Genomic DNA, 12,961 nt, shown 5'->3' on the forward strand with positions numbered 1-12,961 from the left:
TTAGCAGCAACAGCAGAATATATCTAAATACACACAAACAAATGAATGGAAGAATAGGAGTTAGCATGAGCAGCCCTACCAACCATTCTGCCTATATAATACTCGAGAAAAGGAACAAATCAGGTTTTGATTGACAAACGTGGTACAAGACCACAACAGCAACACAAATCCAAATTAAAGATGTCATCCAAACAAGAAAACTTGAGCTACATAACAAAATGTAACTTTATAGGTAGAACTGTTACCTATATAGTCTGCCCTGCCTCAGAAGCAAACTGTGCACATTTTCCTAAATACACAAATGTGCTGCACAATTTATTCATAAGCATGAACTCATTACACAAACCTCATATAGCCACAGTATTTCTGTGCTGCTCATGTGAAAAAGAATAATTTAAACTCAGTCTATAGCGCACTACTTGTGGTAAAAAGGTGCTCCTTGCGTCTTTTTGATCCCTTGCTTCCTCTCCACAGCCCTTTATGAATAAATATATGCATGTGTCTTCAGTTTCTGTGAGTTTTACCTCTTTTACACAATGTACAGGGTGGAGGCAGGCAGGCAGAGGAGGCTGTATGTTATTTTCCGCCCTCTGTACCATTCTGTGAAGATTAGGGACACATGACAGCAGCACAACATAATGCAGAAAATACCGTGACACTGAATGACATATATTATGAACCACACAATATGCACAATATACAATATAAACAACGCCATGAATATGCATCCCTTCAGCAGCAGGTCCTGATACAATGACACACAATCAGTAAGAAATGCCGTGAGAATATAAGCCTTTTATACGATGTACTGTGCAATATTTCATTTTTTATTAAAGTAATTGGACGTTAGGAGTTTGCTATAATAAGTAGTATAATAAGTAGGAGGTAGTTTTGGCATGCCGGTTGTATGTGGTTTCTTTATTTCAGTGGTTAAAAAACAAAATTATTGGTGGGCAATACCTTTAAGTAAAGAGTCAAAATTATTAAAAAGAGGAAAATAAAAACGGACACCACTAATTTTGCTCATTAAATCAGCTCAACTTGTGCCTAAAGTTGCGTAAAAAATAGTCTGGAGGGAGCATTTAAAAAAACAATAATAGCCAACTAATAAAAGATGCTCCATATTATATGAATCAGTAGTCTTAGCCTCAGCTTCTTTGATTTATACCTTCTTGTTGTTGCTTTTTGTTGAGTTGTCTCTTGTGATCCTTTATGACAGTGCGACAGTAAATTGCTAGAATACCCCTTTAACCTGCAAATCAACCAGTAAGTCAGAGAGCTGTCAAACGACTGTAGTGGAGTAAATGTTACACATTTATCAATGAAATGTGGAGGTGCGTGAAAGCAACTCAAGACGTTCTCAAACAAGTGCAAGTGCAAGCACTTTAAAACCGAGCGAACTGAGCTCCCATCCTGTATGCTGGGGCCAGCTCTGTTATTCAGCCTTGGTCATGTTCATTTTTGTTAGATTTGTTATGCTGTTATGAGTTTACCTTGGGTAGTGAAGATTACTGGAAACACTGGATGCATAATAAAAGGAATGCCTCTCAAGAAAGTTTTGTTGCACTTTAAATTCTAACTTCTCTTAGCCGTGAACATTTTCCACCGCTGGTAGCCACAGTTACTGCCAGTGAAACAGCATTTTTAAAATAATCTAAAGTGTATAATGTGTGTGTTGGTGTGAAGGGACCTTGACTCTGTTGAGGGTCTTCCTTCCACACCAGTATGTCCATCGTCTGCTATCACTGGTGCTATCTACGTCATTAGGAAAGACAATAGCTTCAAAACAACTGCTGTTTACATGGCACATATCACAAGTGAGACGGAGCGTGAGTTCACACACCTGCCAACATCCAACCTGCTGGTGGGTGGAGTTTACTGGGAATGTTTACACACATGAAGCGACACCTGCCATCTCTCCTTACCTGCACGCTCCAGCAGAAACAAGCAGCCGCTGCCATGGAGGCTTGTGTTGCTTATTTCCAGGCTATGTAGCAAGTGCAAGAGTTTTATTTTTTTTATTTATTTTTTTTATAGTTATATTTTTTGTTCCCTCCATGGATATGGTTGATTCCACTAAGTGATGGGCTGCGGAAACAGTAAGATGCTGCCTGAGGCATCCAAGAAGGGTTATGTAAGTGTGGTGCAATCACTTGTGGCCTTTAGCAAAGCAAATCATGACGATGGTGGGCCAAAGAAGCATTCGGCAAAACAAAGGGGCCCGTGGTTTTCCACGGGTGTCAAGAATCATCAGCCGCTGTCAAACTGTCAACAGCAAATACCCAGAGACGGACGACAACGGGACAAAGCTGCTAAGTATAAGGACAAGTTTGATCCACGAGTGACAGCAAGGTAAATGTTTAGTAATGAGGATTCGATATCAAAAAACTAAGAAGGCAAGTGGCAAATGTGCAGTTGAACTTTTTTAATATCACTTATTTTAATTTGGGCAGAAACTTATAAACAATTACAGTCCTGAAGAGCAAAGAAACAGAGGAAATGCTGAGTAACTGTAAACAAGTGATATTGCTCAACCCTGTGAGAAGCCGGTTTTTAATATTCAGTCAAAAATAGATCATTTGCAGCGCAACGCAAGGTGAAATGATTTATTAAGAGCCTTCCAAATGCTCCTGGGAGCTTTTTAATGTCACCAGCTTTCTCATTATTCCCAGCCTACTACCACCAACCTTCATGCAAAACAATTTATTAGAGGTAATAGTAGATATTCATATGAGAGGCCTGGGCCTTGTAATACCTCAAGCCTTCTTGTTCTTCTCAGATATAAGCTTAGAAACAATTAAAGCAAGGAAACGGAGCTGTCGTTTAAGTGGCTAGTCACATCCCGTGATCATGTGTGATCTAAGTCAAATGTATTAGATCACAGATGAACATGAAATACATACAGCATATGCTGCAGTAGCCTATGTAGCATGCATATGCTTTTCCATACAGCACAGAGAGATGGGAGTTCTTTGCATCAGTGTGCCGTGATATACTTATGCTGCAATGAGTAATCATTGCCCTTCTGTCTTGTCAGATATGACATCAAAGCTCTGATCGGTCGCGGTAGCTTCAGCCGCGTGGTGCGTGTGGAGCACAGGGCAACTCGCCAGCCCTTTGCCATCAAAATGATGGAGGTGGAGGCCCCAGAGGGCCGCGAGGTGTGCGCCTCTGAGCTGGCGGTGCTGCAGCGGGTGAGCCACGCTAATGTGATTCAGCTGATCGAGGTGTTTCAGTTGCCGCAGAGGGTTTACATGGTGCTGGAACTGGCAACCGGTGGGGAGCTTTTGGATCGCGTTATCAGCAGGGGCCACTTCACAGAGAGGGATGCTACCCAGGCCCTCCGGATGGTGCTTGCTGGGGTGGGATACTTGCATAGCTTGGGTATCAGTCACAGAGACTTAAAGCCTGAGAATCTTCTATACTACCACCCAGGAGCTGACTCCAGGCTGCTGGTGACAGACTTTGGACTGGCCACTTTCTGCAGCACAGGCATTGGGAGTGAGATTCCCAACACTCACAAAAGTGATGGAGGAGATTATACTGGTGCAGGCCGCACGTGGTGCCTGAGAACAACCTGTGGAACACCTGAGTATCTGGCCCCTGAAGTCATTCTGAGGAGAACCTATTCCTGTGCAGTGGACATGTGGGCCGTGGGGGTGATCGCTTACATCGTGCTGAGTGGATCCATGCCATTTGAGGACGACAGTCGCACGCGGCTCTACAGATCCATCATCAGGGGAAAATACAGCTTCAATGGAGATGTGAGTTCATTAGGTTTTCCCAATACAAAAAGTCTTTTGTGGTAGTTTAAAAGGTAAAAATAATTGTGAAATCATGCATGTTGATAGATTCTGCAGACTGCAATTTACCTCCAATGCCAGTATTGTTGTAGTTTATTGTAGATGTAAAGTACTGTATGCACCAACACATAAACAAAGAGCACAGGGACAATGGGGACGATCCAGCTGATGCTGCCACTCAATGCAGAGATCTAAGGAACGGTAGTATTTTGGGGTTAAAGCTGCGTGACTTGCATGCTTTAAATTTATATATATATATATATATATACACACACACATAAAGTCAGCTTATACCCATTATGTCAAACTCTTTATATTATATGCTCTGGAGTTTTTATCATTCTGTCAATAATCTGTTGGAATTTCATTTGATTTTGTTGCAGCTGTCACACAGAAATTGCAGAGTGCATTTTGTGTTGAAGAGCTGTGTGTCATGCTGCTAATGTTCACAGATGCCTTTGTATGATGAAGCGATGCAGTATTAGCTTTTCACATTCTCCCACAAAATGCGCACGGCTCTGCTGTGCACAGTCAAAATGGACACTTTATTCCATTTTGTGGCCGTGAACCAGAAGCTAAGGAACTGTTTTAAATAAATCTCTCATCTGCCATTTTTATTCTGACATCCGACCTTTTGTTTTTTTCTGGTTTGGTTTTGTTAGATACGATGGGCCATGTTTTGGAAGTGTCCAGCCTCAGCAGCATATGCGCTCACATATAGCTGTTATATCTAGTCGCTGCACAAGAGTGATTCACACCTTGATCATTATGGCATTATACCTACCAGGAATAGCTACATTATTCCATCCTCGCCTGGTATAAATAGAAAAAAAGCAGACTGAGCATGTGCAGGTGTGGTAACAAGGTGGATTTTCCCTCTGTCATTTTCATCCCTTCCTCTCCAACACTGTAAAAGGACATGAATGAATATGAGAAAGTTAGTTGTGGTGTGGAGTTCCTGTGTGGTTCCAGCCTCTAAGAATACTTTGAAATAGGGAAAAGGGGGCTGTGCATGTGCATTTTTTTTTTTCACTTCTTCCTCTGTAATTCAACTGAAATGGGTATTTTTAACTGCCTATTCTGTTGAGCTCAGTGGTGAGTTCAGGCTTGTTTTTTCACGCTGATTACACCCAAGGCTGGATTATTCACTGGGCTTTAAGCCTGGGCCGATTCTCAGGGATGCAGTCTGACATTTTACTGTGGCATACAAGAGGCTCCCTTACACAGGCCCCCGACTATTATCCCTGTGTTTATCGCTGCACTGACCACTAACTGCACAATAGTGCAAAATTCTCCCAGAGTTTATGCAAAGGGCTTATTTCACATTTTTCATGGTGGCTTTCGACACAAGTCATATGTGGCCCACACTGGTGGTGAGAAATCTCAGGGAACACATGCGCTTAAAGTGTGCAGCATCTCACAGAGAGAGATGCAGTGAAGACATCAATCTGTATATTTATATCATGACAATATGGAGACATCACACATGGCTGAGTAACACTGAAAGGCTTGATGGATCAGCCATCAGTCACATTTCCATGATGACAAGACACTTATTCTCTGCCATGTGCAAATCTCCATCCCCTTCAATAGACTGTCAGTGCAGTTATACACACACACACACACACACACACACACATTATTAATAATGTTATAATGTGTGATGAAGGTTCACAAAATGTGGACCTCTGCCGTCACAAGGGTTCTTCATGTCACTCAGAAGGGTGCTTATGATTGGGGAGAGAACAGGTTCAACAGCCTGAGCAATTCCCTCCACGTGTTAAACATGACTTGTGGAGATTTCTTTGAAACGAGCTGTCCACAAACTGAACAAAGTCGGATGAAGAGGCGCACAGTGCTTTTCATAGCAATGATAATACTGACTTGTTCATTTTTACTGAAGAAGGAATGTGACTACACGTAAATAAAATACACCAGAATCTGATCACGTGAGAAAAAGCAGAGTCAGAGTGCCAAGAGAAGCATGAAGAAGTGTTTTGAAAAATGTGTTGTGGCAGCTCATGAGGTCTGTGGCGACTTGCAACCTGGACAGATTGCAATGACATTATTGACATGAACATAAAAAAAATAATAAACATTCACACACAGTCAACAGTAGCTTTTTAAATTACAGCTGAGCCTTCGTCAAAGAGTTGGAATTACCCAGTCATAGATCTCTTATAAACCTCAAAAAACCCTTGAATCTGGAGCTTTACTCTGCTGGGTTAAACTCCAGAGATAGCCAAACATGTTTCTTGGAGCAGGCCTCTGATCTGCATCTTTGGATTGTGAAATTAAATAGAATAGAGCTCTTTGCAGAAGGGCCTTAAGATACAAGACACATTTTCATCCCGCAAACATTCACTCTGTCTCCCGCTTATTCAAACCGAAGCCCACAACTTATTTTGGTGTAAACGTCTGACACAAATATTCAACTTAGTTCAGCTTAACATGTACATACATGCAGCCAGTCAGCAGAAGCACAGATCCACTGAGTTTTGAAGTGGAGAAAGCAAACCTTAGAGCAGCCGCTGGATTTGCAGTGCGCAAACAGTGTCAACCACTTATTTTTTTACATTTAGAATTGTACAACTGAAAAGGTCAAACATATTGTAAACATACTTTGGAGTTTATTTTTATATCTTACCTACAGCAGAATATCAAATCAAATCAAGATAGTTAAAAGTTAGTTAAAACGCAAAAACTTCTTGTAATTACAGTTTGAAATGTTTTAAATTGCTTAAATTTCCACTATTTGTATCAATCAGTCCACTTTTCTCTGTAGATCAAATTCATTCATCAAGAGGTTATTATTGACGGCGTAACTTGTTCATTTGAAGCCTTTTATTAGTCTTCATTTTCTCCACACAGTTAACTAAGAGTATGTAGGGCTCTGCGTGTCCTTTATTAGATTCCAGCAGTTATATAATAGCGGAGCATACAATGTTATCACTGGGAGCCCATAAAAGGGATTTAACAAAGCAGAGTAATGAAAAAGGACCAACTTCATTTTTCCAGATGGACATGTTAAGATTTTGAAAGTAACTCTTCGACTATGCAAATTAATACACAAGGGCTGCAATTACAAGCAGCCTTCAAAAGTATCAGTAACCTTTTGTGTTTATTGAAGCTGAATAGGGATAGAGTGCTGTGTGTGTGTGTGTGTGACTGTGGGTGGGCTGGGGGTTTCTGCAGTAAATGGGAGGTGAGATTCACTCAGAAATGTAAATGGCTCCTGGCACCTGCCCATGAACCGGGTTCCACTGTCTCGCACACACACGCCATGCATACAGTCCCCCCCCCCACCCCCCACCCCGGCCTAAAGACCTGTGGTGCAGACTCATGCTGATGTGTTTACTCAACAGGAGGGAGGAGTGGAGTTGGAGAAAGTGGGGGAGTAGGGGATGGATGGCTGGGTGGAGGAGGTTGGAAGGTAAAGAGAGAAGGGGAGGGGGGGGGGGCGACAAGCATGGATGAGGAAGAACGAGTGGAGCCTTGGGGGCTTTTTCGCACCTTATCACTCACCATTCGTTTGCAGCATGTAGGACAGAGCACTTCCCTCGCACGGAATCAGGGAGTCTCATCTCATGTGTGCAAGTGGATTCCTCCATGTGTACTTGAGTGTGTACGTGTGTGTGTGTACGTGTGTGTGTGTGTGTGTGTGCCCACATGCATGTCACGGCAGCCTTTTTGTATGTAAAGCACAAATCCTCGCGCATTAGTCGAGCCACACAGCAGCCCGGTCGCCTCCCCTGCAGTCTTCTTCTTCTTCTTCTTCTTCTTCTTCTGCTGTGTTATTACTGAAGCCGCGCTTTTCCTGACCCAACCCTAACATCTGCATCTCTCAGCAGCAAGGCAACCTGGGTAAGGCTTGGCTCAGTCTGCCCCCTAGTGAGCACCGCGCGAACCATCCCCAGCCTCTGCTCGCCCGGCGCATTGCACATGACAGCCCAATCCCTCCTGCATCCTGGTATTGATATTTTGATTACTGTGGTTTAGCTGCGGCTTTCACCTGAATTAACAACAGGCCACCTCCTCCATTTGGATTCATTATGATGAGACATATTTAAACTTGGCTTTCTCTTGGCTCGGGAAATGCTGCCAGGTGAATCAGATTTGAGTAAATTGCGAGGCTGCAGCTCTTCTGTGCAAGTAGTTCATTACTCAAAAAATGCATTATCCTCATGATCACATTAGCGTAATCCCACCTTGGAGTGTTTTCTTCATTTGTTGCAATTACGGCTTTGTCAGGTGAAGATGTAGCGCTCCGCAAACATAGTCAGCCGGGCTTCTCACTCACTCTAACAAGATGTTGCTCAGGAAAGCCAAGCCCCGTTGGTTCCTCCACTAGTCTCCCCCCGACCCCCCCCACCCCATCCTCGCTCCTCTCTTCAACTAACTCTCTGCTCAACAGTGATGTATAACACAAGGCATCACTCCCATCCTCCAAACACAATAAAGCCTTAGTGTATTTTGACGTGAAAAATGTTGGAAATAAGGACGAGAGCTCCACTTCCTGCAGGTGGCTCTGCTCCAGGTAGACAACACGGTTACGTCTCTTCTTCTTTAGGAGGGGGGGAAACTTGTGCTACCTCTCAGCTGTGGCTTCAAAGATTGTTTTATTTCCGCCTAGTTGAAGCTTCGCCATCTCTCACACGTAGCCAGCATGCACTAAACATATGTGTTCCCATCATTTCAGATCAAGGACAAAAGGAGCTGCCGGCTGCAGCTGCTATCAAATGCGTATTTCACGGCACGTTAATAAGGAGCCTTCGCCGAATCACGACCAGTACTAGATGAAGAGGAAAGTCAGACTTGTTAGTCATGGGAGTTCAATCAAACAGTTTCTCCCCCTTTCCCAGGGAAACCTAGTGTCACTCTGCCTGCCTCTCAGGTGTGAAACAACAACACAATGAGAAGAAAGTCTGAGTGAGAGGCATTTCTTTATGACTGGTTCGGTGGGCGGCTGTGCGCCCCGCGCCGTACACTTCTCTCCAGTCAGTGCTCAGTGAGAATAAGCGAGTCCCTGCTTCTTTTGAATTCCTCTCACCGGCAACAGTCTTGCAATTGTCAATTTCATGCTTGATTAATTGTCATTACTCGGCGAGAGACAAAAAAAAAAAAAAAAAAAGAAAAAGAAAAAGAGAGAGAGAGAGAGAAATGCATTTTCAGGATTAAAATGGAGAGCGAGACCTCCCTAAAGAGTGAGATTTAGTCTTTGCGAGGTTGAGCAGTGAATGAGAGAATTTTGCACATGCTGATTTCTACAGTATTTAAGCTTTTATTCTCCTCAGCCAGACACGGTAGAGAACCATCTGCGCTAATTGTTGAGTGACTGTGGAGAGATTTCTGTGTCTTAAAGCATAAGGAAGCCATCTCTGAATCGCGCTCATGATTATCTGGCCTTATTTAAACACTCCCATCTCAACATCACATAGACAGACACCGATAAAGATGATTGTGTTCGGCTCCAGTTATAATAATACATCTGATGTGGTCCTTTCCCACTGGAAATATGGCATGGCAGATTTCCCGAATGCCAGCTTGGGTCATGACTAGGGGAATAATCTGCTATTTGAGTTAACAAAGAGCCAAAGATCCCAGTGAGGCTCATCTATGGTGCCTTTATTGTGAAGCTATTGCCGGCTAAGAATAAATATGCATCCAAATCCTGCGCTCATAGCGGCGCCATCCTACCTCCCAGGCTTCATATTCATTCAGCCAAGACTGCTGCTTCTCTTTGCTCAGTGACATTTAGCTTTCCTTTGAGTTTAGTTCTGCTTGTTAGGTCTGCAGAGCGCAGGGATCATAGTTTTATTGCTTTGTTAGAAGGAAATCTCCCATCCTGCTTTGAAGACGCTTTGAATACTTTCATGTATGTGCAGATGCCGGGTCTAGTAGAAACCCAGCTGGTGCTTTTACAGGACTATGAGTTTGGAGAGTGTTGGTGTGTGTAGTCTGAATTAACATCCTCTGGGGTGTGCACTTTTGTAATCACACTGATGGCAGTCACTCTGCTCTTCCATTCCACAGCCCTGGTCCTCTGTGTCCAACCTGGCCAAAGACTTTATCCAGCACCTGCTGGCGCAGGACCCGGCCACACGCCTGACAGCCGACCAAGCCATCCATCACCCGTGGGTGGTCACAATGGCAGCCAGCTCCTCCATGAGGAATCTACATCGATCTATTTCCCAGAACCTCAGGCAGCGGGCATCGCGCAGCTCCTCCCGGTGCCCGAGCACCACCGCGAGCTCCTACGATGCCAACGGCGTGCGTCCGGGAAGGCTAATGCCGCTGGAAAAAAATCAGGTGCAGGATCTGGACTGACTCAGCCTCAGAGAGCCACACATCATCAAGCCTGAAGGCTCCAGGAGTGTCAGTGCCACCCAACTAAAGCATCTGATTTCTAAGGAAGGCTAATGATGGAACGGAACCAGCCCAGTCTCAGAGATGCAAACTGCAGCTTTGACCTTTCGTGGTCACAGCTCCTCGGAGAGGTGTTCTGACAAAAAAAAAAGCTTCCTCCTTTCTCAGGGCTTCATTCAGGCTTCTCTAATAACTCGAGTTGCCCTGAAGGCACAGTTCCATCTTCTATTAGTTACTCGTGGTCGAGTTAAGCTGTTAGTGAATATCCTTCAGTTGTGAGGCTTTGGCTTATACTGAGACAGAGCTGTCCACCTCCACAAGGTCTCTAGCCCCTGGTTATTCATGCAGTTCAGACTAATGGGTTCAAGGTCTCAAGATGATTATGAGTCACCACATTACCTGCCTGTGAAAAGGTTCATTCCAAAATATGAGAAACACGCCATCAGCTAATCTTAGCAAGGAAGATGTAAGAGTAGAAGAAAACCCGATCGCTTTCCCTTTTTTTTTTTTTAATTGAATTTGAACTCCATACCACCACACAGCAAGAAGCTTTGCTCTTTTTTTTTGCATTTTGAGACAAATGGAACCAAATATACCCTGGTCTTTCCTTTTGTTGTCACTCCTCCTACGTAGCAGCACCCACAGTCCTGTGTAACCACCGAAAGCACAATCCAGATATTTGGTGACAGGCCTCTATCAAGTTTAAATGACGCTCGGGGTTTTACAGAGCTCCCTGTTCTCTCCCTAACATTACATGAGCTGTTAAACACCAGCGAGAGGTTTTAAATGAAAATGGTAATACGCACGAAAAGTTTTGGAGATGGCATCAAAATGCAAGTAGGATGCAAAACGTAATTACAAGAGAAGTTCAGTCTTATTTAGCAATATGACACACATTAAACATTGTGGATGTTTTGTACAGTCAAGTATCTAACGGGAGAAATAAAGGATTGCATTTTTAAACTGTTCAACAATTTTGTCTTTTTTTTTTTCACAGTCACTCATGTCCAGGATGGACTCCTCCTGTGCTATTGTTTCTTTTATTCTTGAATAAATGGATCAATCAATCAAATAGGTTCTCGATCCAGCTACTGATACTGATACTATGACACTAGCATGAAATATATGGCATGACAATTCGTTGACAATATGTTTGGACAAAAATGCCTGAATTCCACTTCTTTTTTTGGAGCATTTAACTTTAAACAATAACACTAAGTGGATATTCAGTTGGTTTTTGCTGGTGATAAACAGCTAATGTTGGCTGTTACTCAGAGTTTGCAAGGTTGCTGCTTAGAACAAACATTTGAGTCCATTCTTGCAAATGCAACGCCTCTGTACTTAGTGCCTTACTATATTGTGACTATGGATGGTGAGAGAGGTACACTGCGAGCCCCACAGTGGCTCGAAATACTCACTGACCTGAGATGAATGCCCCTTTGGGAAGAAGATGAAAATAATGCATCAGCAAGGAGAAATACAGTACAGACAGAGCACCTCTTTGAATGTAGGATGTTAGTGGGCAATGAGGAAATGTCCTTAAATCACTGGATTAAACAATGCAGCCTTATTGTCTTTATGGTTCTGATGAGTGCTTTGAAATACACTACCTTTTTTTTTTTATTTAAACACAGACTGATATGGCTTCTTGTGTCTTTTCATTAATTTGTTTGCGCTCCGTTATGCAACTGATTTCATATCTGCTGTTATCAAATAACGTCTGACTGCACAGGCGAGGAAGTGGTGATTGTTATGCATTTTTTGTTTCAAACTCTGTCTGCAAACAAAATTCCACTTCCACGCTGATAAAGAAATCTGAATTGCATTAAACCAAACAGAAGCGAGCAGTAATGGGAAGACGTCTTTTTCTGCCTTAACTATGATTCAATTCTCAGTGTCATTATCTTCCAAAGGGGAATAACAAACCCAACTGTCGCTTCGAAGTATTGTCCATCTCATTTCTGCACACAGACTAATTCCATTGTCTTCTGCTGCTACAGTGGTTTTAGAGTGGGCAGTGAAAGCTGCATGATCTCAAGGAATATTCAGCACATATTTATTTCCAGTCTTTCATAGACCGCTGCAGATAATCTGTCTATTATTTTAGTCAGTGATACCATGCGATTGTTCTGCATTTTATTTCCCACACAGCCCTGGGAACACGCCTCTCTGTAGAATAAAACTGCAATCCCACCACTTGCATGCAAACAAATCTTCCATTAACCGCGGATCAGCTTTCACATTATTTGTTTTGACTCCTCTACCGTGTGCAGCAGGACACCTGATCTGACCGCAAAGTTTTCAAGGCTCTGGGAAACTCCTGACTCTCTGCGGAGGTGAGGTGTGGATCGTCCTGAAAACTCATTTAGCTTGTGTGCAGTCAGGTCAGTATCTTTCCATACAGCCTTTAGTCTCATACGGCCGGTCAGCAAGGCCAAACAATTATGAAAGCAAAGATTGGAGGCGATAGCATTTGCTTTCTAAACCGCACTATATGAGGACAAAGATGACAGAAAGTGTCTTTTTATTTTCTTCTGCTTTACTCAGCAGAAAACCAAGGACTTATTTTCTTTATCTTTGGCTTTACTTGAAGAGATCATTTTTGCTGCTCAGGACCCTGAAACATAAGCCACCAGATCCACCTGTGGCTTCTATGAGAAAGAGGATAACAGCGAGACAGATTGGTGGTGGTGGAGTCCCCCAAGCTCCGTGTCCTGCACAGTACGTATAGAGGAAACATCTGGTCCTTCCTCCAGAGGGCAGACCCCCCCCCCCCCCCCCCCCCCCCCCTT

The 12,961-nt window shown here is 43.3% G+C and overlaps 1 protein-coding gene across 1 annotated transcript; it reads left to right on the top strand.

The window, feature by feature from the left end:
• Positions 1–2,083: 2,083 nt before the first annotated feature.
• Positions 2,084–10,130, top strand: LOC113164515 (serine/threonine-protein kinase H1-like). Its single transcript, XM_026363845.1, has 3 exons — positions 2,084–2,352; positions 3,038–3,764; positions 9,837–10,130. Exons 1-3 carry the CDS (start codon positions 2,084–2,086, stop codon positions 10,128–10,130), a joined length of 1,290 nt encoding a protein of 429 aa, XP_026219630.1.
• The last annotated feature ends 2,831 nt before the right edge of the window (positions 10,131–12,961 follow it).

Source organism: Anabas testudineus, chromosome 2 (genome assembly GCF_900324465.2).
Source record: "Anabas testudineus chromosome 2, fAnaTes1.2, whole genome shotgun sequence".
Taxonomy (NCBI): Eukaryota; Metazoa; Chordata; class Actinopteri; order Anabantiformes; family Anabantidae; genus Anabas; species Anabas testudineus.

Coding starts and splice junctions, on each gene's coding strand:
- LOC113164515 (XM_026363845.1), top strand. CDS start 2,084: ATGGGCTGCGGAAACAGTAAGATGCTGCCTGAGGCATCCAAGAAGGGT. Junction 2,353..3,037: donor GATCCACGAGTGACAGCAAG/GTAAATGTTTAG, acceptor CTGTCTTGTCAG/ATATGACATCAAAGCTCTGA. Junction 3,765..9,836: donor AATACAGCTTCAATGGAGAT/GTGAGTTCATTA, acceptor TCCATTCCACAG/CCCTGGTCCTCTGTGTCCAA.